This window comes from Molossus molossus, unplaced genomic scaffold (genome assembly GCF_014108415.1).
Source record: "Molossus molossus isolate mMolMol1 unplaced genomic scaffold, mMolMol1.p scaffold_m16_p_1, whole genome shotgun sequence".
NCBI classification, from domain to species: Eukaryota; Metazoa; Chordata; class Mammalia; order Chiroptera; family Molossidae; genus Molossus; species Molossus molossus.
In genome coordinates this window covers 248,022,938-248,050,195 of record NW_023425344.1, presented here as the reverse complement: position 1 = coordinate 248,050,195, position 27,258 = coordinate 248,022,938, and the positions used below count along the sequence as shown (strand labels likewise).

The following is a 27,258-nucleotide window of genomic DNA, read 5'->3' as shown; positions in this document are numbered from 1 at the left end:
TTCAGCACCCCACAGGTCCCGCGGGTAACTGGATGGCACAATCCCTGCTGGGTCACGCAGGCCTCTTTGGTGCTTCAGCAGCCCACAGGTCTCATGGGTAACTAGATAGTGCAGTCCTTGCTGGGTCACACAGTCCTTCCTGGTGCTTCAGCACCCCGCAGGTCCTGTGGGTAATTGGATGGCACAGTCCCTGCTGGGTCGCACAGGCCTCCTCACAGGTCCCATGGGTAACTGAATCGCACAGTCCCTGCTGGGTCGCACAGGCCTCTCTGGTGCTTCAGCATACCGCAGGTCCTGCGCGTAATTGGATGGCACAGTTCCCGCTGGGTCGCACAGGCCTCTCTGGTGCCCCCACACCCTGCAGGTCCCGCGGGCAGGCAGCTGGATCGCACCAGTCTCTCTCGGACTCCGGCTTCCCACTGCTCTTGTGGACTACTGGACCGCACTGGCCTCTATGGAGCCCCAGGTCCCACTGTTAGCAGCTGGGGGGTGCTGCTGCCCTGTGGGGCTCAACTCCTGCTCAGCTTTTGCTGTAAATTTTGAGGATGGGTCTCAGCTGCTGGTCTGTACTTCTGTTTCCTGGGGATGGATGTCTGCTCCCCAGCCTCTGTTGCTGGGGGGTATATCTCCACTCTGATCAGTCTGCTACTGTGGGGGATGGTGCTGGGCTCCAGGCTGTCCGCGGCTTCCAGCCCCTTGGGAGCTCCACTACTTTGTACCGGTCTGTGTTGACACAGGGTGTCCACTGGTCCGATGGTGCCAGGTACACTGGTGGGCTCAGGTACACTGGCTGGTCGTGCATGTGGCAGCCACTTGATGTGTCCCTTTCACATTGATGTTTCTCTCTCTCTCTCTTCCTCTTTCTCCCTTCCACTCTATCTTAACAAAAAAGTGGACAAATGTCCTCGGGTGAAGATAAAAAAAAAAAAAAAGAGGAAAACATAATCCTGTCACTGAGGGAAAACAAACAATAACTGTTGGTATAGTTCTTTCAAACGTTTGCATAGATTTTGTCCATTTTTCTATCTTGCTTCCGACTCCTAACGTAATGCCTAATAACTCTGACTTTTCCCTGTTGCTGCCAATCCCAGACATTTTTAAAGCTTCCACAGCTCAGTCATATGAGGCGCCAGTTCCCCGGCCACACTCTGTTGTTTCATATCGAACCCCACCCCCTTGTGCATAGTGCTACAATGAGCTCCTTTATTCATCAGGCGTCATCTGTATTTACACTCACAACAACATGATATACGGGGGTTCACTTCATTCTACCAGTGAGCATAGCACTTCATTCTACCAGTGAGCATAGCCCCCACTCCAACTCCAACACTGAAAAAGAGCTGCAATATTAGCAAGAGTTTTAGAACATATGCCCCATAAGCTATTTGATTCTCTCTTCTCTGCTCTTATGGTGACCCAAATTCTGCAGACCTTCCTGCCTGCACGTAGATCCAACATGGACAAAGCTAACTTTGCAGGCTGACATCTCCATAGTTAAGACATATGTGAGGACAACCGGTTATTAATATTTAAAAAATATATATGAAAGGAAAATGGAAAAGAGAATAGCAAAGTTAGGGCAGTTTAGGTAGAGGCTGAGTTCAGCCGATGACCCAGTATCACTGGGTTAAGAAGAGTTGGATAATTAGTACAACAAGCCACTCTCGGGACAGGAGAACATTGTCAATGAAGAAGGTATTCTTAGACACAGCTCCTTCTTCATAAACAAGGTCCACACGCATTTTGTGGGGTTGGCCACCGTCTTCCCTGTCTCAGGAAGCCTCGAACTGGATCTGACTGAGTTGTTTTGGGGAGACTGCAGTTCTCACTGTTAGACTAGTTAAGTCACATGAAGAATGATTGAGTAGGTCAGAGCTCAGCCACCAGGACAGTTTTCTGCCAGCAAGTGCAGAGCTGTCGTGGAGAGGAAACAGAATCATCGTCTGCGGCGTCACAGGCCAACGGGTGGAAAGCGCAGCCCACCGACTGGGGACAAGGACAGCGCAAAGCCACATGCACCTGCTTTGAGCGCTGACTGCCCTCCGAGATGGCCTGGTCCTCTGGCATAGCCGTCTCTGTCCCTGGGCACACAGCAAGGATGTGCACCCAAGCTCCAGACAGAGCCCTAAGCTCCAGACAACTAACCTTGGGGGAGGGGATCACCAAATGTTTAGAAATCAGAATGCCATGTGTCTAGTCCAGTTCAGGTCCGTGTTAGGGTGGCAAGACAGCATAAAGTAAAGTGATAATAATAATGTGGCTTTTCAGAAAGCAAAGGAGGTTTGTCTAAAAGCCATCTTGTCTAAAAGACCCCTAATCAAACCAGGGCTGCAGAATGCCAGCTCCAGGCCAAGGGGCACATGCACCCAGTGCTGGTGAGGGACCCTCCTCTGCGGCAACGTCCGAGTGAACTGCAGGGGGAACCTCGGCCCCTCCACACGGGGTGCCACCCCCAAACCGACTCTCTAACAGTCTTCCTCCATTTCTTTTTCTTATTATTTATTAATTTTAGAGAGAGAGGAAAGGAGAGGGAGAGAGAGAGAGAAACATAGATGAGAGAGAACATCAACTGGCCATCTCCTGCATGCCCCCCACTGGGGATCAGGCCCACAAACTGGGCATGTGCCCTGACTGGGAATCGAACCTGTGACCTCTTGGTGTACGGGTCGGCGCTCAACCACTGAGCCACACTGGCCGGGCCCTCCATTCTTGATGTGATCTTCTGGCTATTAAGCTTTGATTTACTTTCACTTATGAAAAGAATGCTATAAACAAACATCAGCTATAACTATAAAAAAAAAAAGATTTCTCTTAGAAGTTTTATAAAAATCAAACTTTACTCTTAATTAATAAAAGAGAACTCCATGCCTGCCTGTGTGGCTCCATGGGTTATAGCATTGTCCAGACACTGGAAGGTCATGTGTTTGATTCCTGATCAGACACATACCTGGCTTGCAGGTTCAATCCCCAGCCCCACTGGGGCATGTGTGGGAGGCAACTAATCTCCCCCTACCCCCAGTCTGAAATCATATCCTCAGGCGAGGATTAAAAAAGAAAAAAAGGCCCTGGCCAGTTTGGCTCAGCAGTTAGAGTGTCAGCCCGTGGACCAGAGAGACCCAGGTTCGGTTCCCGCTAAGGGCACGTACCTTGGTTGCAGTTCATCCCCGGCCCTGGTTGGGTCGTGTGGCTGGCACCCAGTTGATGTGTCTCTCTCACATCTATGTTTCTCTCTCGTCCTCCCTCCATCCTACTCTATCAGAGGATAAATGCAAAAATGTCCTCAGGTGAGGATAAAAGAAGAAGGAAGAACAAAGAAGAGGAGAGGAGGGGATGGGGGGAAGGGAAGGGAATGGGAAGGGAGGGGAGGGGAGGGGAGAGGAGGGGAGGGGAGGACTCCTGGACAGCCCTCTTGTATTTTCTCCCCCTAGTTTTCTGAAAATAAAGAAGTTGTAGACGTCAAGTTTACATGAAGCAACCATTTCGAATGCACCCTTTAGGATACAGCAGTCATCAGAATTATTTTGGGAAAGCGGAGTAGGTCAAGAGCACCTAAAATAGCCCGGTTCCTATGTAAAATGCCCGAACGGCTTTGTAGCCCGGGAGGAGGGAGAGAGCGCCTGGCAGGGCCATTCGAGATGCAGACCTCGCCCAGCAGGCACAGCTCACAGAGCGGGTGCAGTTACCCGGAAGGACCAGGAAACAGCCGAGCCCTGAGAAAACACTAGCGCCTGGGTGACAGTGCCTCCCGACTCCAAGGAAAATACGGCGACTGTGAAGTCACCTGTCAAATCCAAACGAAGCAAAAAAGTTCACACGAAAGGGACATTTACAGGCCACGATCTCCAAAGAATTTCACAGCCAAGAGGACTTTAATTCTGCTTCCTAGGGCTGGCCACGAGGAAAAGTCGTTCTGGCGGAAGGTGAGCCAGGCGTGTGCGTTGGAAGCAGGCGGCAGGGTATGAACGAGCCAGACAGCAGCTGTCAGGAGGTGATTTATTTCCAAAATTTCAAAAACAGAGGGTCACTACAGTGTTACTTAAAACAAAAGTACGGTCTTTTCATGCTCCGCTCCCAGGTGCCACGGGAAAATGAAGTGTTTCAATTTGCCAGGCCCGCCAGGCACAGGAGTCTGCGGTAGGCTGCACTCACGGGCAGCAGAGAAGGCAACTCAAAAGCTAGAGGAAGCCCCGCCGGTGTGGCTCAGTGGCTGAGTGTCAACCCCTGCACCAGGAGGTTGCTGGTTCGAATCCCGGTCAGGGCACATGCCCAGGTTGTGGGTCCGATCCCCAGTTGGGGGCGTGCAGGAGGCGGCCAATTGATGCTCTCTCTCATCAGTGTTTCTATCTCTCTCTCCCTCTCCCTTCCTCTCTCCAAAAATCAATAAAGAAAAAAATATAATAAAAGCCAGTGGAGGGGGGTGAGTGATGAGCCTCAGAGCTCTGAGCCCTCGGGGAAGGGCCTGCCCCTCTGTGCCTGGCCTGGGCGCAGAGCCGCGAGTGCGGCCCAGGCTCAGCTGAGTGTGTGCTGGGCGGAAGCCAGCGGCCGTGGGAGGTGAGCACAGAGGAAGAGGTCAGCGTTAGCGACACACTTTCCGGGGGAGCAGCCTCTTACGAACTCTAGTCCCGACAATCTGGATAAAACACTGCGAACAGTCCATTCCTTGACCCATCAGGCGTTTACTGACCACCTACAACCATACCCCTCTGGGCCATACACCACCAGCATCAGGCCCAAAACACTGCCCTGCTTCGTGTGATGATTCTGACCAGGCTGTTGGACTGTTTTACTAAGTTTCGCTTCTCTGTCAGTATGGGAGAGAACGGATCAGCCAGAGCAAGTCGTCCGTGAGGCCAAGCCCCCGCCGCTCCGGGGTGGCGGCAATGCCCACCTTTGGTAGGTCCTTTCCTGTTGAGCACGGCCTGCTGCTCCTCGGTGATGTTCAGCCGCCGCACCACGTCGGCCAGAGCGGACTTCAGCAGCTGGATGTCGTCTTCCTGCATCTGGACCCGCTGCTCCAGGGAGGCGATGCGGTCCGTCACCTCCATGCTACTTGCCGCGGAAGCGCTGTCATCTGAACCCAAGGAAAGGAACAAGTGAGTCTTAGGGGCTCCCCAGAGATCAGCCCAACAGACCATGCTGACACGCTGCTGTGACAAGACAGTAAGACTGCGGGTAACGGCCCTTCTGCAGAAACCGCGTGGAGTCTCCCTACGAAGGACCACGCCACTTCCTTCCACTAGTCTTTCCCTCCTGCGTTAGCGCTTCTCATTTTTTAAACTCTGTTTTAATTGCCATTGTATTTTTCTAGATGTGGGCCACCTTGTCTCTTCCATGATATCCGGGAACCTGGGGGTAGAGGGGACATTAGACTCTATTTCAAGCTCCCGCACACCTCCGAGTCCACTGCGCAGTCTCCCAGCTTTTGCTCCAACAGTGCACAGGTAGGTCAGATCATCACAAGGCCATACCACCCACTGGGCAAGGCTTTGTAAGGACTGCCATTTGGACCACGCAGTACGGTGGTCAAATCTGCCCGTAGGACACCCTCAGGGCCATAGTAGTCTTGTCTAGGATCACTGATGCCTCGTCCCTGCTCCGCGCGCACAGGGCCTCTGATCTGCTCTTCCTTGCCACCGACCTGCTTTCACGTCGGTCCCCCCACGTTCAGCGCCGCGACAGTGCTGGCCTCTCTCCCACCTGAGGGCCTGTGTACCTGCGGTCACCTTTGCTTGAAACATTTCTCAACCAGCTGTTCCCTGACCGACTCCTCCGTTCTCTAGGTCTCACTCCGCTCCAGTGGAGTCCCTCAGAGAACCACCGGGCAGCCTTACCTAATGCTGTCACTTTTGCTACATCAGCTTGTTTCTTCCCCACAGCATCGCTACGAACCCCGATCCTCGAGTGTGTCTGGGGACCGCCCATGTCTCCCAGCTAAAACGTGAGCATCACGGAACTGCTCTGCTTCCAGGCACTACAGACCGTCTTGGACAGCGCCCTCTGCAGAAGGCAAGTATCAAGCCTGGGAACCACAGAAAGCAGCTGCCTGGAGGCCCCAGCGAGCGGGCGCAGCCGCACAGACTGACGGGGCGGGGGCAGACGGGCAGTGACACGGTACCCTCCCTTTCCCGTGGCACTGAGCCAGAGCTGAGTGGTGCACACTCTGAGGGGAGGGTACATGTGGGACATCTTGTTGTTCTGTCTGAAGAAAACCAAAGAGCGAAGTCCAAACACAGTGAACAAGAGAGTGGGGACATCCCAGGAAGGAAAAGCCAGAGAGCGGATCCCCAAACTGTCTATTCACAGACACATTCACACGAACTCAAGACCTCCCGGGAACGACAGGAGCGGAGCTGAGACTGAGCCGCAGCCCTGGAAAAAGCGAGGAAGGCACCCACCAAGACACAGGACACCGCGCTCATCACAGAAAACAACACAGAAGCTCCACCTCCTGACGTTCACCACGTCCAGGGTACAATCCAAAATTACTCAGAATGTACTAAGAATCAAGAAACGAGGCACATTCTCAAGAGAAAATAAAATGAGTACAAATCCAAAATGAACACAACATGGGACTAAACAGAAAATGCATGAATAAGCACTTCATTAAAGAACAAACAGGCACACGGAAAGATGTTCAATGTTATCACCCATTAGGGAAATACAGATTAAACCACAATGAGACATCACTACACACCTACTGGGATGGTTTGAATACAAAATATGGACACCACCAAATGCAGCATATAGGGCAAATAAAACCCTGCTACCTTGCTGGTGGACACACAAAATAATATGGGCACCCTGCAAAACAGTATTGTAGCTTCTTATAAAGTTAAATATATACTTACCAATGTGACCCAGCAACCCCAGGTACTGCCTCTAGAGAACCGAACACTCACATTATAGTGGCTCCATTCATACTCGGTAAAGATGGGAAACAACTCACATGTGCTCCAACTGGTGAATGAACTGACTGTGGTACAGCCATACAGTGGAGTACTACACAGCGATACAAAGGAGGGATTGATGGCTCTCAAAGGCATTGTGTTGAGTGAAGGAAGCCAGTCTGAAAACGTTACACACTATGGTTCCATTTATGAGATTCCCCATAAGACAGAGCCAGAGTAAAGGAGAACAGGTCAGTGCTTACAAGGGTTGGGGGAGGAGCACAGCACAAGGTAGTTTTGGGAGAATCTAGAAATGTTCTGTGTTCTGATGGTGGTGGTAGCACCATGCATCTAGACTGCATTAAAATACATAAAATTATTTCAAAATAGGAATTTTGTTGGATGTTAACCTAAAAAATAACTTTTTATGAGATCAGGTCTACCCACTGGCAAGTTTTGCTTATTGAGGCTTATTGCCACAATACCATGAGATCTCAGCAAAGGGACATTTCGATGAAAACTGACGACTTGCCCTGGCCAGTTTGGCTCAGCGGTTAGAGTGTCGGCCCATAGACCAAAGAGTTTCAGGTTTGATTCCATCCAAGGGCACGTACCTCAGTTGCGTTCGGTACCCTCGTCTGGGTTGTGCGGAGGCAACCAACCCAAGTGTCTCTCACATCGATGTTTCTCTCTTTCTCTCCCCCTCCCACTCTGTCTAAAAAAAAATGGAAAAGTATCCTTGGGTGAGGATTTAAAACAACAAACAAAATAACAGAGTACTTGTAGCTCATTTGAAAGAGGCCGTCCTTACGTTCTACACAACATCTCGTGAATGCAGTGGCTCCGTGGGTTTCTCCACTGGTTCTCGGGCCCAGGTGGGAAAACAGCAAGTCCCACTTCATAATGTCAAGCCAAGTGCAAGGGGGGAGGGTAGTGAGAAGGACAAAGGGGCATCTGACATCTGTTGTCCCTCTGAGGAGTTCAACAGCTGGATAGCATCCTCTAACGTGTGAAGACACGACAGGAGGGCAGGTCAATATACAGCTGCCGCATGGGAGCCTGGGCCAGCGCACGCCTCTCGGGAGGCCTCCGCGCGGGGAAGGCGGGAGGGCGCCCATGCCAGAGCTCAGACAGCGCTGCAGAGGACTTGTGTAGGTGGCAGACACTTTCGTTTCGTTAGCATGGGCCCTGGGTTCCAATCCCAGCACTACTCCTTACTGGACGTGTGGTGTAGGGCAAATTACTTCATCGCTATGAGTCTCAGTTTCCCCATTTGTAAAACAGGGACAACAGTTAACTAATATAGTTGTAACATGAAATGATTTAATACATGCAGAGCACTGAGGATATACTTTTGCAGGTACTAAGTGCTTTATAAATGTAAGCTTTGATTAAGCGGTTGTCATTATTATTACATTATTATTGTTGTTGTCATCACTATTACTACTGATAAAAGTTACCAAAGTAAATTCAAGTTTAACATTTCCTTGAAAATTCTTATGTGCCGTCTAAACATTGACATTCAAAACAGCACTGAAAAATTAATTAGAAATTGGTGTTATTGATCATCTGTCTTCTAGGTCACTGAAGAACCTGGCACAGATCGGTTGGGGCGGGGCAGACGGCAGCATTGAGAGGGCACGTGCTCACCCATGGGCGCTGAGCATGGTGCTGGAGGAGAATGTCGGACTGTGTCGTACAACCTTGTGCTTTCAAATCAATTACAACATCCCAAGCAAGACAAGGCAGGCCTGCTCCTTCTAAAAATGTACGGCGTCCAACGGTGTCCATGTGGCCTCATCAGTTTGCTCTGTAGAGGGCTTCAGTAAAACTGCACGAATCGGACTCTATCTTCATTATGTTGCAAAGTTTACAGTAAGAGAAAAAGTCTAATTTTAAAAGTTTACCAGAAAAACCTACCTCTGCCCTGGCCGGTTTGGCTCAGTGGATGGAGCATCGGCCTGCGGACCAGAGAGTCCTGGGTTCGGTTCCCACTAGGGGCATGTACCAAAAATCCCACCCCAAACTCGAACCACCCAAATACCTGCCTTCAAACACAAGTGATGAAAAAGTGAACGACTGATGTAAGAGAGGCGTCCTTTGCGAGACTGGCTAAGGGTTTCCCGGAGACCGGACCCCGGTGCTCTCCCAAAGCCGCATGTGAGCCTGTGATGGAGGAACTGTCCACTCCTCACGTGACCACTCTTGGGGACGCACTGGAGGCTTCTTGGCAACGTGTGAGCTGTGTGATGTTCTTCTATTTTTTTTTTACATTTATCCTCAGATAGAGTGAGAGGGAGAAAAGGAGGAAGTGAGAGACACACACTGAATGGCTGCCACCCACATGACCCCAACCGGGGCCAGGGACAAACTGCAACCAAGGCACATGCCCCTAGTGGGAACCGAACCCAGGACTCTCCGGTCTGCGGGCCAAAGCTCTAACCACTGAGCACAACCGGCCAGGGCTTTCTTCTTCTTTTTTAATTTAGTTTTATTGTTGACAGTGTTACAGATGTCCCCCACTGGCCTGCCTCCACCAGGTTCCCACCTCGCCCCAGGCCCTCACCGCACTACTGTCTGTGTCTATGGGCTACGCACATATACTTCTTCGACTAATTCTTACCACGCCTTTTCCCTCTGAGCTCTGTCAGTCTGCTCCCTGCTTCCATGCCTCTGGGCCTATTTTGTTCGTCAGTTTACTTTGTTCATCAGATTCCGCGTATAAGTGAGATCCTGTGGTATTTGCCTTTCTCTGACTGGCTTACTTCACTTAGCATAATAATCTCCAGGTCTATCCACGTTGTCGTAAAGGGTACTAGATGCCTCCTTTTCACAGCTGCATAGTGTCCACTGTATAAATGTAACACAGGTTATTTTTATCTACTCATCTACTGATGGGTATTTGGGCTGTTTCCTGATCTTAACTATTGTAAATAACACTGCTATGAACATGGGGGTACATATATTCTTTTTTTTTTTTAATCCTCACCCGAGGACACTTTTTGATATTTTGCTCAGATAGAGTGGGGGGGGGGGGGAGAGAGAGAAGCATTGACGAGAAAGGGACACATCGAGTGGTTGCCACCCACACGACCCAACCAGGTCCAGGGACAAACTGCAACCGAGGTACGTGCCCTTAGCGGGAACCGAACCCGGGTCTCTCCGGACCGCAGGCTGACGCTCTAACCGCTGAGCCAAACCGGCCAGGGCCATATATTCTTTCTGACTGGTGTTTCGGGATTCTTTGGATATATTCCCAGAAGTGGGATCACTAGGTCAAATAGCAGTTTCGTTTTTAATTTTTTGAGGAATCGCCATACTGTTTCCCACAGTGGCTGCACCAGTCTGCATTCCCACCAGCAGTGTACTAGAGTCCCCTTTTCTCCATACCCTCGCCAACACTTGTTTGATGATTTGTTGATGGCGGCCATTCTGACAGGTGTGAGGTGATACCTCACAGTTGTTTTAATTTGCATCTCTCTGATGATTAGTGACATTGAGCATTTTTTCATATGTCTCTTAGCCATCGGTATATCCTCTTTGGAGAAGTTTCTATTCTGGTCCTATGCCCATTTTTAATTGGATTGTCTTCCTTCTGTTGAGTTGCAGGAGTACTTTACATATTTTGGACATTAATGCCTCGTCAGATGTATCACTGGTGAATATGTTCTCCCACAGTGGGCTCCCTTTTCATTTCGAGGAAGGTTTCTTTTCCTGTGCAGAGCTTTGTAGTTTGATGTAGTCCCATTTCTTTATCTTTTCCTTTGCTTCTCTTGCCCGGGGAGATGTATCAGCTAAAATCTGCTTCAAGAGATGTCTGAGATTTTACTGCCTATGTTTTCTTCTAGGATCTTTATGGTTCCGCAACATATATGTAAGCCTTTCATCCATTTTGAGTTTATTCATGTGTCTGGTGTAAGCTGGTCTAGTGTCATGTTTTTGAGCTGCGTGGCTTCTTACCCTTGCTGTGTACAGAGGAGGTCAGTGTGGTTCAAATGACTACACACGCCAGCTACCTGGTAGGAAGCTGAACACCCAGGGAAAACCAACCCACAGCCTGCTTTAACCAGCACCCCACTTCCCACCTCTGAACATGTCACAGGACTCCACAGCAGAGGACGGGAGTGTCCACCGAGTCCCCTCAAAGGAAACCGCACTGCACGGGGACTCACACAGAGAAACCCATAACAAGTTACTTATTTTCAAGTCCTTTCGCTCCTGCACCTCTACAACTGATCCACGGAGGTCATTTAAACAGTTTCAACAACACAGCCTCTATCTTTTCTTCAAAGTTTTGCATCCTTGTCAAGCATCCTAACTTCGTGGAGTTAGAGGGAGGTGTGAAAAAGACAATATTCTCTCTACTCTTACCTCTCGGGGATTTTAAACTTCTGTCTGAGCCAGACCTACTGGTGGGGCTGAGCACCAGCTCCCTTCCTCAGGAGGGCATGGGGCCGCCTTCCATGCCACAGGTGGAGCCCCTGTCTCAGTTCCAGGGGCCATCTCAGCGATCACGCCGCACAGACTGAGGCTGTGGCTGCGGGGCAGGCAGGACTTGCTGAGGCAGAGCCAGCCGCAGAGGTGCAAGGCCCTGACGCAGGTGTCTGGCTGGCCACCGGTCCCAGAGGTTCCTCTGCCTCCTCCACCAGCAGCAGCCTTCTCGGGCTCAGTTCCAGCCCCGCGGTGTCTTGCCAAGGTCCAAACGCAGTCCAGAAAACTAGTCCTCGAAAAGGCATAGAAGCAGCGTTCCTGCACTGGACAGCCTGGGTCCCGGGCTTCGGGAAAAGCACTGACTTGGCACTAATACCAGGCAGGCTCGATTTCTGGGTTTGCCACTCATTAGCTGAGTGACCCTGGCAAAGGACTGGACCACTCCGGGGGTAACACCACCTGCTTTCTGAAGTTCTCTTGAGGACAGTGTTGACGTATAGATCAATGAGGGCGCACGGATACTCAGCACGGGGTAGAAGACTGTTATAGCTGGCTGTTGTTGACACTATGTAACAGCTAAAGGCAAACACTGACCTTCAGTGAGACCAACACGCACAATCGTTACCGAGCACACTGCTCGAGGACTGTGCCGCGCTGGGGCCCTGAGTGGCCTGGACGAGCGTAGAAGGTGTCATTTCCGCCGCTGGAGCACCTCTGGCCAGTCGAGGATGTGTGACATTGACCTGAAGGTCGAGGACAGTTCCAAACAAGCCCCCTTGGTGGCAGCATGTGACTCGAGGGCAAACGACTGACCAGGCGTCACACCCCCGGCTCCATCTCAACTCGACACTCATGGGAACCTAGCCAAACGCCGGCTTCTTCCTGAATTTAAAGTGATGCCATGGGTCCAGGTAGGACACAGGCCAAAAGACGACCTTGAGGTTCGGCCCTTCTCCTGGTCTTCATGTAGCTATTTGTGCCTGTTACTGTGAAAAGTGGCACGAAAAGATCGTCCGATAACCTGTCTGTTTTAGTCTGTTCAAAAGATGAGGGAAGTCTACTTTTGTCTCCATTCATGAGACTGTCTCATTATCTGGGGATGAACACAGGCTTTGACTGTAAATCTGGCGATATGAAGATGCTGCTGCTGGCTGAGTCATGTTCCCGGAAGTCCAAGGGGCCTACTAATTGGAAAAGGTTCACTTGGAATCTGCCCCTTCATCTTGAGATGCTCTTACCTTCTTTTCCTTAATTATTAAAACAATAACAGCCGCCCTTTATTCCCACGGTGTGCGAGACGCTGCGCCTCGTGGTGTCTCCCCAGTCCAACACCCTCCCATCGCACAGATGACGTTTCCCGCCCACCCCAGAAGTCACGCAGCTGGGAGGTGACAAGCGGGGGACCAGCTGGAAAGCCTCCGCTCTTCCCGCCGCACCCCACTGTCCATCCGCAACAGGTACTCATCCCAGTGGGGCTGGGTGGTACTAAGTAAAATACACGTAGAATTTTAGCACCATTTTACCTTTTCCAAAATATTAGACAAATGTATTTAGGAAAACGAATCTTCTTACAGGGTTGTAGTGTTTTAGAACCAATCAGGTGAGCAGTAAGGAATGACAACCTTTCACTCAATAATTTGCAGGTAGACATCTCATATTGAAGCTGGCTTTCCATATTAGGATTGTTTGCAGGAAGGCTGTTATATTGCCAGGCCCTGACCCGTTCTGAAACACAGGAAGAGGCAGAGTAAAGAGGCCGTGTCCTCTGCTGTGTTGGGGTCTAGATTTCAGCCCCTCGAGCCCGTCGACGGGCAGCGCTGACTCCACTCCTGGCTGGAGGGCCGCAGCCTGGTTTTCTTCTAAGACTCCTGGTTCTCCTATGACCTTGTGGGCTGCTCAGGAACCCTGAGTCGTGCCCGTCCCTGGGCTGGACCTGCCACTTCAGCCTCAGCTCTGAGATTCATCACTTCACAGAAAATGACCGATCGGTCAACCTGTCTCGAGAGCTAGCGTTCTGTTCGTGCACTTGCCTGTGAGGGATTCTCCAGCCGCCCTTGGCAGACACCGAAATGCGGCCGCCGAGTGCTGATTAAAGGAACTCTGGAAGAGCCTCTCGAATCTGGGGAAAAGTGGTATAAAGATCTTTTCTGAGTCTCTGGTTGTGAAAACCTGGCGCTGGAGGCCAGGAGCGATACATAAGATCACCCTAAGAAGCAACATGCGACTATTGAATTTAGATGGCATGATGTAGTTTAAAGCTAACAAATGCTTTGTTCAATTCACTACAATGTTACTGTGCATTCCTCTGGGGCAGGCCTAGTGCGGGGCAATGCGGTGAGCACTGCGACCTTCCTAACCGTAGGGCACTCAGTCACCCAGAGGAGACTGGCCCCCAGTAACCAACACAGAAACAGAGGAGCCCAGTGAAAGTGACTACACAGCCCCCACCCTCCAGTCACGTGTTTGGCAAAAAACAACCCCGCGGTTGGGGATGTAATGTGAGGACCAGACAAACCTAGATCAAAACAGGTGGAGGAGGAAGAGCAGGGTTTCAGGTGAGCTCCCGGGTTTCAGTGAATGACTAATGACGGAGCAAGAATAAGAACCACCACTTACAGAAAGCACAGCCTGGAAAGTCTCCAGTTGAGTATTTAGGAAACGTGTTAATGACTTTATTTTGAAATATACTCTCATTTCATTTTGCCTGACAAAGACTTCCCACAGAACCCTGGGAGTCGTCAAAATCGTTGGAGTGTCTATTTAACACCACACACATGTGTGCACATGCACACACGTGTGCACGTGCACAAACACAAACCGCACGTTTATATACACACACACCACACATGTGCACATGCGCACACACCACACGCGCACTCACATACATGAATGCACACATGTACACACACACACATCTCTACCTTTTCAGAAATAATCTTGTTTCTTGTTTCTGTGAGAAACTAAGAGACCCAGGTACCTTAAGGGTGCTCATCCCTTTTCCCCACAGTTTTAAAGCAAACACGAGATCTGAGGTTGAGCAGAAAAGAAGCTCCCGGTGACCTGTGACACAATGTGCTTTAAAACGTGGCCTTTGCTCAGTGGCACCAGGAGCCGGAGGCAGGAGTGGCGCATCCCGTCTCTGGGACAGCTGGGATGAGAAGGAGAGAGAGGAAAAAGACTAAAGCTTTTTAATAACACGCCTAGCAAGGCAGGCAGGGTTGCCAAATCCTAACCATATAAGGAAAGATTAAAATTGTGGAGGTGGGGGAGGGGCGGGCAGAGACAATAATGAGCATAAGGGTGGGACTTGAAAAAGACCTAATGCTGTAGTCCAAAGGTTATTGTACAGGGACACCAACTACTGCAACATCCTCTCCTTACATCTGTTAGAGACCTAACGGCTAAACAGGATATCATCGGCTCCTAAAGGACTTAACAAAAAGTTATCTAAAAAGGTAGCTTTAATAAAATTTTATTTGCTACATTGTTTCAAAACCTTTCAGCAAAAAGAACAAAATAGCCCTGGCCGGTGTGGCTTGGTCGGTTGAGTGTTGTCCCATGCACCGATGTGTTATGGGTTCGATTCCGGTCAGGGCACATAACCTGGGTTGTGGGTTTGATCCTCGGAGGCAACTGATGCTTCTCTCTCACATCAATGTTTCTCTCTCCCCCCGCCTCCCTTCCTCTCTCTATAAAATCAGTAAAAACATCCTTGAGTAAGGATTTTAAAAAGGGCTCAGTGTGGCTCAGTGGTTGGGCATCGACCCATGCTCCAAAGGTTGCCAGTTTGATTCCCTATCAGGACACATGCCCAGGTTGTGGGCCTGATCCCCAGTGTGGGGCATGCCGGAGGCAGCCAATCAATGATTTCTCTCATCATTGTTTCCATCTCTCTCTCCCTCTCCCTTCCTCTCTCTTTAAAATCAATAAAGAAAAAATATTTTTAAAATAAAACAAATTTAAAAAAGAATAAAATAAAAACTATTCTTATCTAAATGTTTTCTATTAATTTCCACTGGTATAAACATTTTCTGTTAAAGCATGATGCGGTTACGTTACCCATAACACTGACAGTCTTCTAGACTGAAGAGTTCTGATTAGTTTCGGACAATATTCCCTGGCATGAAAGCCTCTCCTTTAATAGTTGGGATAAAAAATCAGAAAAGCACAGCTCAAACATTAAGATTCCACCAAAGGGGCGAGCGTCCGTTAAGTGGTCTCCAGGCTAAAACTCCCTAACACGCGCCAACGCCGCGTCCGTCTCGGGATGAGGCAGTAGGTCCGCTGGCTCGTGCGAGACGCTGACTCCGGACACGCCTCGCGGCTCGTTGTCCAGCTTACACCTTGCGTTCCTCTGGCAAAGTGGGGCTCCCACCTCCTGAGGTTAGAGCTGAAGGGGGGCTGCGTCCCAACCCACACCCGCATCTTTTCTGTGTGGTTGTCATTCCCGTGAAACGTTTTCTCGGCCTTTCTTAGTGATGCTGTGTAACCACTTGTGCAAAGTGCCTTCGACTTCTGCTTCCAGCCGAGACGGAGGGAGAGCTGTCCTACTCAAAACAGCCAGGGCGAACCGACCAAGTGCACCGCACAGACGGAGGGACAGCGAGAGGGCGCGCAGAGCCGGGGAGCGGGAGGGGAGACCCGCAGTAGCTCCCGGGAAGCCATGTGGGAGGCGAACACCCCTAAGTGGAGAAGACAGAGCTGGAAGTCCAGAAAAGCCAGCCACCAGGACCAGGGTGCGCGGGGCAGAGTGCTGAGAGGGGCGGCGGAGAGAGAACTTGGGGTGAGCCTGCCGCTGGGCAGCGGCCAGCCCTGCCGTGTGGGGAATTGCCTGGAGCTGGGGAAGAACTGGGCGAACGGAACAGAGTAAAACCAGGGCTCCCACAACGCTGGGAAGACTTCCTGTCACCACCGGCCAGAGCGGAAACCACGAACCCACCAGCACTGGGGAGACAAGAAAAAGTAAAAGTACACAAACTGGGAAAGAAGAAATAAAACTGCAGATGACATAACTGTCTATGTAGAAAACTCCAAAGAATAGATAAGAAAATCTCCTAGAATAAGTGATTATAAAACAAGGTTGCATTATACCAGGTTAATATACAAAGTCAGCTGCCTTCCTATGTACCAGCAATGAGCAACTGGAATTTGAAATTAAAAACTCACCACCATTTACAATAACACCAAAAAGAGAAATACTTAGGTGTAAATCTAACAACACATATATAGGATGTATATGCTGCTAACTATAAATTATGACAAAAGAAACCAACGAAATGTGTACAAGATCGGCCCTGGCCGGGTAGCTCAGCTGGTTAGAGCATCATCCCAATACGCCAAGGTCGCGGGTTCCATCTCCAGTCAGGATACATACAAGAAGCAACCAATGAATGCATAAATAAGTGGAACAGCAAATTGATGTTTCTCTCTTTCTCTCCGAAAATCAATTTTAACAATGTATACAGGATCTATTTGTAAGAAATGATAAAATTATGATGAAAGAAACAGAAACAATCTGAAGGAATGGAGAGATTCACGTTCATGGATAAGAAGTCTCAATCTGATGTCAATTCTTCCCAATTCTTCTATCGAATCAGCACAATCCCAATCATGATCCCGGCAAGCTGTTTGGTGAATATGGACAAACTGATTCAGAAGTTTCTGTGGGAAGGCAAAGACCCAGGATACCAACACAATGCTGAGTAAGGGCGGCAACAGTGAGAACTGATACTCCCACACAAATCGCGTCAACGAATCTCTGACAAAGGAGCAAAGGCAAGTCAGTGGAGAAAAGAGTATTTTCAACAAGTGGTGCTCGGACAATTAGATATCCACAGACAGACCTTAGGAATGCCACAACAATGAACTCTAATGGCATACATAGAATGGAAAATTATAAATTATTTTGAACTGAATGAACATGAAAACACAGCCTATCAAAATTTGTGGGATGCGGCTAAGACAGTTCTTAGAATTTTGTAGCACCAAACGCCTAGAGTAGAAAAGAAAGGAAATGGAAGAGGAAGAGGTGAAGGAAATTACCTCAGTTTCTATCTTAAAGAACCCAAACCTTGCCCAGCCAGTGTGGCTCAGTGGTTAAGCACCAAACCATCCTGGTCCCCAGTTCGATTCCTGGTCAGGGCACAGGCCAGGGTTGCGGGCTTGATCCCCAGTAGGAGGCGTGCAGGAGGCGGCCAATCGATGTTTACCTTATCCTTGATGTTTCTCTCTCCCTCCCCCTCTCCCTCTCCCTTCCTCTCTCTGAAAGCAATAGAAAAACATGTTTTAAAAAAAAGGAAGAAAAGAAATCCAAACATTAAGAAACCCAAAGTAAGCCGAAGAGAGGAGGTAACACACAGCTGAGCAGACTTCAGAGTGCAGGGAAAACCAAGCCGAAAGCGAATTCTTTGGCCAAGTAAGTAAAATAGGCAAGCCGTATGCAGGTTAATCAGGCAAACAGAAGAGAGAGGACACGGCACCCAGTATAGGCAGCGGCGACACAGATCCAGACACCACACAGAGCAGGGGTACAAGGAAGTGTACGCCAGCACCTTCAGTAACCTGGAAGCAATAGACACACTCCGGAAAACAAACTACTAAGTTCATGCAAGAATAGATAGTCTAAATCGCTTTTATTTTTAAAATTGAATGAACAGTTACAATCTTTCCAGGGGAAAAAAAAAAAAAAGCAAAAAAACGCAGACCTATATAACTTCACTGGTGGATTCTACCAAGCATTTCGGGAAGAAATAATACCATTCTACACAAACTTCTTCCAGATAACTGGAGAGGGGGAATATTTCTCGGCTTATCTATTAAGCCAGCCTTACAGTAATGTCCAAATCAGGCAAATCTGTCACAAAAACAGTGTTGGTTATAGCACGTGGAGCGGCTGGACCTCCGGCACACAGTGGGGGAGGGTCCGTGGTACAACCACTGTGGGAAAGTTTGCGCCGTCTATGCCCTGTCCAGTCTCACCGCTCTACGCTATGTATTTACCCAAGAGAAATGAAACCACGTGTTCGTGCAAACGGTCAAAGCAACTTTACTTGTCATGGCCCCAAACTGGAGACAGCCCAAATGTCCATCAACAAATAAATGCACACACCAACAGTGGTGTGTCCACACAGTGGACATATTGCTGAGTAATAAACACATTTAACATCAATACAAGCAACGACATGGATGAATCCTAAAACAATGATGCCGAGTGGAAGGAGCCAGAGAACAGGGTGTGCGCTGTGTGATTCCATTTACTGGAAATCACACAGATGAGACCCAGCTGTGGGGCAGAGGTCCGTGGCGGAGGGTGATGAAGGGGCACCTCTGGAGGAAGACCACTGCGTTCACTCTAGGCCGTGGCTGTGGTTTCATGGATATACACGTATGTCAAAGTGCACCCACTGCACGTTTCAACAGGTTCCCATTAAGGTATGTCAGTGAAACTTCCAGAGAGCATTTTTAAAAAGGAGAGGAAAGCAGAACAAATCACACCAAAAAAAAAAAAAAGTATATATATTTTAAGGATTCCAGAAAACCTACTCAAGAATCATAAGATATCAATAACTCTTCATGAAATGAGACAGGAGACCAAAATAAATAAATAAATAAATAAATAAATAAATAAATAAACAAGTAAACAAACAAAATACTCAGTTTGGACAAAGAAAGGAAAAAGATATTTCTATACCTAAAACTTGTAGCATTTTTTTCTTAACAGACCTTAAAAATACTTTTAATCAAGGCCAGTGCTACCTATTACAATAGCATTAGCAAAGCTTTGTTTCCCCCCCCCCCCCCCATCAATTTCACTCTCAGGGTAGCTTTGAAAATCCCACTGGGAACTTCCAATTCCAAATTCCAAGAAAGACACCCCACCCCCGTCACAGCTGCTGATGGCGCCAAGCAGGGAGAACTCGGGTCCAGGCCCCCAGGACGCTCCCTCAGCTCCTAAGGACGCTCCCTCAGCTCCTCCCCAGGGTCCAGGGCCCCACAGATGCTCCCTCAGCTCCTCCCCAGGGTCCAGGGCCCCACAGATGCTCCCTCAGCTCCTAAGGACGCTCCCTCAGCTCCTCCCCAGGCTGGAGCTGCCGGCCAGGCTCTTCCGCTTACAGTACAGGGAGTGAGAAAGATTCAACAGCCGACTCTGCCTCGCCACATTCAAACCTGCTTGCACCCATACAAAATATATCAGAAAGCATGATTCAGACCACATTTCTATTACATCACCTTTTTTAAAAAATATTTTTTCTTTATTGATGTTAGAGAAAGAGGAAGGGAGAGGGAGAGAGAGATAGAAACATGGATGAGAGAGAACATTGATTGGCTGCCTCCTGCATGCCCCGCACTGGGGGTTTGGCCACAACCTGGGCATGTGCCCTGACCGAGAATCGAACCGGCGACCTCCTGGTGCCTGGGTCGATGCTCAACCACTGAGCCACACCGGCCGGGCTAGAACGTTGCATTCAGAGAGCATTCAGGTAACACCGAGAGGCAGTCTAGTCCCTAACACCTTAATGTGCTTGGAAAGGATATCTGTGCGCTTGAGTTGCAGCATGTTCCAATGTGAACTGTAGTTTGAGTCTCTGAGTGCCATTTGAAGTTTAATCTGAAACATGAATACAGTCCTGGCGGGGCTGCAAAAAGGTGGGAGAGGGAGGCACAGGAGACAGGTAAGTAAAATAACCTTGTCAATGTAGACTCCTCAAAGAATAATCTTCCTAGAAAGCCAGGTGTTGGGGGGGTCCTTCAGATAGAGTGGGAAGAAGAGAGGGTGGGAGAGGGGTGAGAGAGAGAGAGAGAGAGACACATCGATGTGAGAGAGACACATCGACTGGTTGCCTCCTGCACGACCCTGACCAGGGCCGGGAACAAACCACAACCAAGGTACGTGCCCTTGGCCGGAATCGAACCTCCGACTCTTTGGTCCCTGGGCCGACGCGCTAACTGCTGAGCCAAACCGGCCAGGGTGAGGAGCCCACTTTTTAAAGCTCCAGCCATTTGGTTCAATGATGAAAAGATGACCCAGTCTAAAAAATGAACAGTGGACTAGAACAGACATTTCTCCAGAGGAGACACACGAATGGCCGAGAGAACATGCAAAGATGTTTAACACTGCTAGTCATTAGGGAACTGTAAATCAGTCACAACGAGACATCCCTACTAGCACATACTCGGATGGCTATAATCAACAAAATTGAAAATCACCAGCTTTGGCGAGGATGTGGCGAAATGGGTCCTCATGCACTACCGGGAGGAATGAAAACTGGTGCAGCCGTTGTGGGAACCAGGGTGGTGGTTCTCGGAAAGGTACACATAGAATCCCGTGCCACTCCTAGGGCGTACACCCCAACGCACAGAGACCGGGGGCTCGGACAGATTTACACACTCGTGTTCACAGCAGCCTTATCAGAATGGCCGAAAGAGGCACACAACCCGAACGTCCGTGAGCTGATGAATGGATCCAGAAATTGTGGTCCATCCATATGGCGGCATCTTATTCAGCCATAAAGAGAGATGAAGTACTGGCACGTGCTACAAGGTGGATGAGCTGAGAACATTATGCCAAGTGAAATAGGCTGGTTATAAACAAACAAGTACATGACTCCACTTACATAGAATAGCTGGAGGAGGCATGTGCACCGAGGCAGAAAGCAAACTGGAGGTCAGCAGGGGCTGGGGGAAGGAGAAATGGGGATTAGCCCTTCGTGGGGACAGAGTTTCTGTTTGGGGGGGATGAAAACATCTTGGAAATAGGTGGTGGTGATGGCTGTGCAACACTGTGAATGTAATTAATATCACCCAGTTTGCACACTTAAAAATGGATGAACTTGCAAATATTGTTATATATATTTTACCACAATAAGAAAGTATCAAAGACGTTTTTCACCCTGGCCGGTTTGGCTCAGCGGTTAGAGCGTCGGCCTGTGGACCAGAGAGTCCCAGGTTCGGTTCCCGCTAAGGGCATGTACCTCAGTTGCAGTTTGCCTCCAGACTGGGTTGGGGTCACGTGGGTGGCAACCAGTCGATGCGTCTCTCTCACATCGATGTTTCTCTCTCTCTTCCTCCCTCTCTCCCTCCCACTCTATCTGAAGATACATGCAAAAATGTCTTGGGGTGAGGATAAAAAAAGGGGGGGCCCTGGCTGGTTTGTCTCAGTGGTTAGAGCGTTGGCCTGCGGTCCGGAGAGACCCGGGTTCGGTTCCCGCTAGGGGCACGTACCTCGGTTGCAGTTTGTCCCCGGCCCTGGTTGGGTCGTGCAGGTGCCAACCAGTCGATGTGTCCCTTTCATGTCCATGTTTCTCTCTCTCTCTCTCTCCCTCCCATTCTATCTGAACAAAAAATGGAAACATGTCCTCGGGTGAGGATGAAAAAAGAAAAAGAAAAAGGGGACAGACTTCCTGACACTGTCAACTGGCTGAAGTCCGTATCTGGGACTCCCGACTGGTGCTCCCAGTGCTCCGAGCCACACTCAGGACCTGTCCTTCGTCGACAGAAAGCCCTTTGCCTGGCGGACCCTTCCAGTCACAGCGCAGTCGCCATCCTGCTCCCAGCCCGCTTCCCTCTGCAGCACCAGCGTGGACGTCAGCCTTCCCCTCGGCGGGCGGGATCGCACCTGTCGCCCTCCCAGAATTCTCGAATAGCCTCAATAGTCATTTGTGACCTCAGACTTTTTTCCCCCAAGAAGCAGGGCGATACTAAAATTGGACACTCCCACTGAGTTTATGGTGGCAGAGCCGCCAGAGTCAGGGAACAAGGGGACGTCTCCATCATGACGGGACGCAGCAGGCGCTCACTGCCCGAGCCGACGGGGACTGCAGACACAGCGTAAAGCGAGACGCTCCAGGCCAGGCGGCTGGACCTCAGGCCCCTGGGGGAGGGAGTGGTCGCGATGGAATCCCTGCCCCCTGCGAGCCGCTGGGCACATCCACACACTAACTGGCCCTCCCTGCTCGAAATCGTGGGATGGCCGCATGCTTTGAATGCTCGACTTCCCAGGGCAGAACGGCCAGTCCTCGAAGGGCGCTCCTGTGAAGCCGGCACACTGCCTATGGCTGGGTGCGCCCTGGGTGCACAACCGCACCCCAGGTTTCCTGCAGGCACAGGTCTCTGCTTGCCCCCCACGAAGCCGAGAGGCAAGACTCTCAAACAGGTCCTGTGAACGGGGATGCCTAATGTCTACAACCATTTTTTTGACATGAAAGACCTTTCTTTCTTTTTCCCTCGTTTTCTCTCCAAATGTACCCAACTCAACTGTTGCCAATGCAGTCTATGGAAGAGAGTTCCAGGAGCCCATGAGTGGACCCCAAGGCAAGGGCTGGCTGGCCGGTCAGGAACTCAGGGACCGAGCAGCTCCCTGGAAGTGGACACAGAAACGTCCACAGCTCCGATGAGGGCCGGCACAGGGGTGAGCACAGGTCCAGGAGGAGATGGGACATGGGACACACAGAAAGGGCAGAGGCTGTGCAGCCGGGACACTCAGCTCCACCACTGTCCAGCTATTATGTCCTAGGCGACGGTTTGGTCTCTCTGACCCTGGCTGTCCTCATTACAAAGTGGGACAGTAACACTTACATATGGAGGAGAGTGCAGGTTAGAGACAATGCACAGGAGAGTCCTTCACCCCTAGTGGTTACTCTTGCTTTAGCCTGAGACAATCAGGGACAGCTTCCTGGAGGAAGTGGTGCTTAACCCCGAGCAGTACCCTGGACCACCCGATCTAAGTCACTTCAGTCATTAGTTCATTTTCTTCAGCATATTTAACACTCTAAGGAAGTACCTGATCACTGTCCCTCTTCCATTCGGATGTAAGGACCTTTGTCCCAGAGCCTAGAAGTGGATTTAATATGCTGGTGGCACTCAATAAGTATGCGTGGGAGGAACACAAAAACTTACACTGTATAATACAGTCTGTCTGCATACATTGTTTCATTTGTTCCAGAAACTGTTGTATTAATCCAATTTTTATCCTCACCCAGGGACACTTATCCATTTATCTTCAGATAGAGTGGGAGGGGGAAAGAGAGAGAGAGAAACATCGATGCAAGATAGACACATCGATTGGTTGCCTCCCGCACGACCCCAACCAAGGCCAGGAACCGAACCGCAACCCAGGTACGTGCCCTTGACCGGAATGGAACCCGTGTCTTTTCTGTCCTCGGGCCAACGCTCTAACTGCTGAGCCAAACTGGCCAGGGCCACTTAATCCAATTTTACAGATGGTCGAAATTTAGGCTCAGAGAGGATCCAGACTCGAGGTCTCATGCAGGTCTCATGACGTCAGGCCTGTGCCCCTCTGCACCCCACACTACACCAGGAAGGGCCCCACCAAGACTAAGCTGGAGCCTGGCCCCAGCGAGGCCAAGGCAAGACCAACTCTCCCTGCAGCAGCGAGACCCACCCACGGGCAGAGGCCGCGGGGAGCCGGGAGCTCGCGCCAGCACCGCAAAGGAAGCTGACCTGCTGGCAGCAGGGTCCCCAAGCGGCAATGTGATGAAAGGGGTGGAGTCCGTATAAAAGATGCTAGTTGCACACCCTAAGCCAGCCGCCCCCACCGCGCCTGGGACTGACGGGCATGGCAGGAGGGCAAGGCTCAGACAGAGAGGCAGATGGGGGTCTCGGTCGTCCTCCCGAGGAGGTGCTCCTGGAGGGCCTGGCCTGCAGGCGCACAGGGACCCGGCCTGCCCGGGCTGTGACACTTCAGTGTGAATCCAGAAAGCACAGATGGACTGGACCAGTGACAACCAGCATGTCTGGTGGGGCAAAACAGGCCAGAAAGAGAAAGTGTCAGAATACGAAAGGCTAGAGGGAGGAGGCCGCTGCCTGGAACGGGGCCCACGGGGATGGGATGACACACAGGGGAAGAAAGGAGGAGAGTGGGCTGGCCGGGCCGTCCACCCCTCGGGGCCCCTCTACCCGGTGCGAGCGCATCCAAGTCCAAGGGCCTCTGGGTGGGACGAGGGTAAGAGAAGGAACACAGGCGGCATTTGAAATGAAACGGACACTGTGGCCACATCACTGGTTCTGGAAGTCCCAGCCCTAGAGGTGTTCATGACGGAAACGAGAGAGGCGAGAAGCGGGAAGACAGGCGCGAGCGTGAATGAAAGAAATCGAACGAGAGACAGAAGGGGCGCGGGGAGAACAGACCTCCACCCCCCACCCCGGCTGGGGGGCTCAATTTCCTCAGAGCCCCGATGGGAATAAGAATGACGTGTCGCCCTAACTACGTTATCAGATGACACTGTGAAAGCACTTTGGACATTTAATGCACCTTATAAATACAGGGGTTATTACCAGTGTTAACTCAAACCACTGACTACTGCTGCCTGATCACTGGCTACCAGGTTCCCCACACGTGTGCACACAGGTTCTCATATACACACAGCTCCTGCCTTTGATATTCAGAAACTCCGCTGAGAGGTGGCCTGGGGGCCAAAGGGGTGTGGGGAAGTGGCTGCAGGGCTGAGCCGGGCCCTGAAGGGGTGTGCGGTCTCCCTCTGGCACAAGCCACAGCTTCTGCCGTCACTTGCAAGCGTTCCCAGGCTGCAAATGCCTTCATTCACAAAAGAGCAGCCTGGTCTCTGATTTCTGCACACCAGGCTGTCTGTCAGCTCCGGTCCCCGCGCCCCACACGTGGGTGGCATCCTGCGAGGCTGCACTGCCGACTCACCACCCTCCCGACAGGCGGCGAGTGTGCTGGCTACCTGGCTGCAGGCACGCTGGCTGTCAGCGGGCTGTGGTCAGCCACACGCGCACCGGAGCGCCGCACACTGCCGGGGGAGTGCAACTGCAGATCCAAATCCAAGCGACTGTCAGCTGGGCTCCTATTCCATTTCGTCACCTGTTGTCACATGGTGTGGACGCCCCAGGGTTGGCGGGGACAAGTGGCAGGGGGCAGCTGATGCCACAGACAGAGAGAGCCCGGTGAAGAGATCCGGGCGAGGGTCCCGGAGCCATGACAAAGGCCTTTAACCTTAGACTCAATTTCCTCATCTGGGCCCCAGGGACCATGGCCTGACTGCACAGGTCACACATAGGAACAGCTCTGCACCAGAGCAGGAGAAGCTTAAAGTGAGGGCAAGACTCCCTTCTGCAGGAACCGTGTTAGTCCTCACCCAGCCTCTGCCCAACCTGCAAACGGTACGGGCAGGGGCTTCTTCAGGCAGGCGATTCCGTGGTTCAGAAGTGTGCTGGCTTTTTATTTTATTTTATTTTTTATTTTATTTTTTTATCCTCACCCGAGGTCATTTTTGCATTTGTCTACAGACAGAGCAGGAGGTAGAAAGGGAGGGAGAGAGAGAGAAACATCGATGTGAGAGAGACACACTGACTGGTTGCCACCCACACGACCCCAACCAGGGCCGCGGACAAACTGTAACCTAGGTACGTGCCCTTAGCGGGAACAGAACCTGGGTCTGTCTGGTCCGCGGGCCGATGCTCTAACCGCTGAGCCAAACCGGCCAGGGCTATGTGCTGGCTTTTTAAAACCCACGGCTGAAATCCGCCCTGGTGGCTCAGACCTTCCGCCTCACGTGGCCTTGGGAAGGTCGCACGGCACGGCTGGGCCCACCCCGGCTCCCCATCTGATGTCAGGGCACAGCGTGTATGTTGTGGGAAGAGATTCAATTGCTTGTTAGGTTAATGGAAAAATAACGACTCTGTGTCTCCGGCACTACGTGTTGCCAAGCTGTCGGAACGTGCGCAGGACTGGTTTTCTAAGAATCTGCTTCAAGCCAAACAGTAAAACTGGGATGCCGAAACCAGACTGGGAAGGTGCTGAGATGTCAAGATTCTTCCCCTTCATCCTTGATAATCCTCTGCCTGCCAGCTGCCAGGGACTGAGCGTGACAGGGACAGCGAGAGCCAGAGGTGCAGGCTCCTCTCCCTGCAACGTGCTCCGCAGCCTGGGCTGCCAGGTTCGTCAGCATCAGTCACAGGCGAGAGCCGCACACTGGACATTCCAAGCAGACACGGGACTGAGAATACTGACAAAATAAAATACTGTCAACCCCCTTTCCTCCTCCAAAAAAAGACAGTGTACAGAGAGAGTTAAAAGGCTTTAAATAAAAATATTTAAAGGCAGATCGACTTTCACAAGCACCCAACAGGTTGGTGACGCGTTACAGCGCTTGCTGCCAAGTTGAATATCAGATCATAACTTAGAGGAGGCCCAGTGCTCCCCCCCCCCCCCCCCGCATCCTGGGTACTGGGGGAGGACCTTACCAGACAGCCGGCTGATGAGTGAATTGTCCGTGTGTCGTAAGTTTAGAGTGAGGAGACATTTTAACTGCTGGGTCTTATATTTGTCTTGATTATAAAAGTACAGAAACACATGAGAAACGATTTGAAAATGTAAAGAGAGCCCTGGCCAGTTTGGCTCAGCGGTTAGAGCGTTGGCCTGTGGTCCAGAGAGACCCGGGTTCGGTTCCCGCTAAGGGCACGTACCTCGGTTGCAGTTTGTCCCCGGCCCTGGTTGGGTCGTGCGGGTGGCAGCCACTCGATGTGTCTCTTTCACATTGATGTTTCTCTCTCTCTTCCTCTCTCTCCCTCCCACTCTATCTGAACAAAAAATGAAAAAATGTCCTCGGGTGAGGATAAAAAAAAAAAGTAAAGAGAAATAAAAGTAATCATCAGCCCCTCCCACCCCAGGCAAGGCCCGTAGCCCAGTGCCAAGCTGAGGGTGGGCCTGGGCACCACTGGGGTGCCAAAGGGGAAGGGCTGAGCCGCCCTGGCCCAGACTCGCCTTCCTCAGCCCCTGCCTACTTCCCCCCGACCCCCACGAGGGAACCGCTAGCTAATGCTCCTGAACCACAGGCTGCCGGACGTCCACAGCGGCTGCAGGTCCCTCCGACTTCCCTCTGCGGTCACTGCTGCCCAGGCCCCTCTCGCCCAGCCCCACGTGGGCGACGGCACTTCGGATGTAATTATTCCCATCTTTGGC

At 50.9% G+C, this 27,258-nt stretch overlaps 1 protein-coding gene across 2 annotated transcripts in view; it reads right to left on the bottom strand.

Moving 5' to 3' along the window:
- EML1 (EMAP like 1) overlaps nucleotides 1-27,258 on the bottom strand; it is a 173,094-nt gene that overhangs the window by 72,946 nt on the left and 72,890 nt on the right. For both annotated transcript variants that reach the window (XM_036279861.1, XM_036279852.1), the window contains exon 2: nucleotides 4,889-5,071. In XM_036279861.1, coding sequence (XP_036135754.1) covers nucleotides 4,889-5,071 — 183 coding nt within the window. The remainder of the gene's footprint in view (nucleotides 1-4,888; nucleotides 5,072-27,258) is intronic.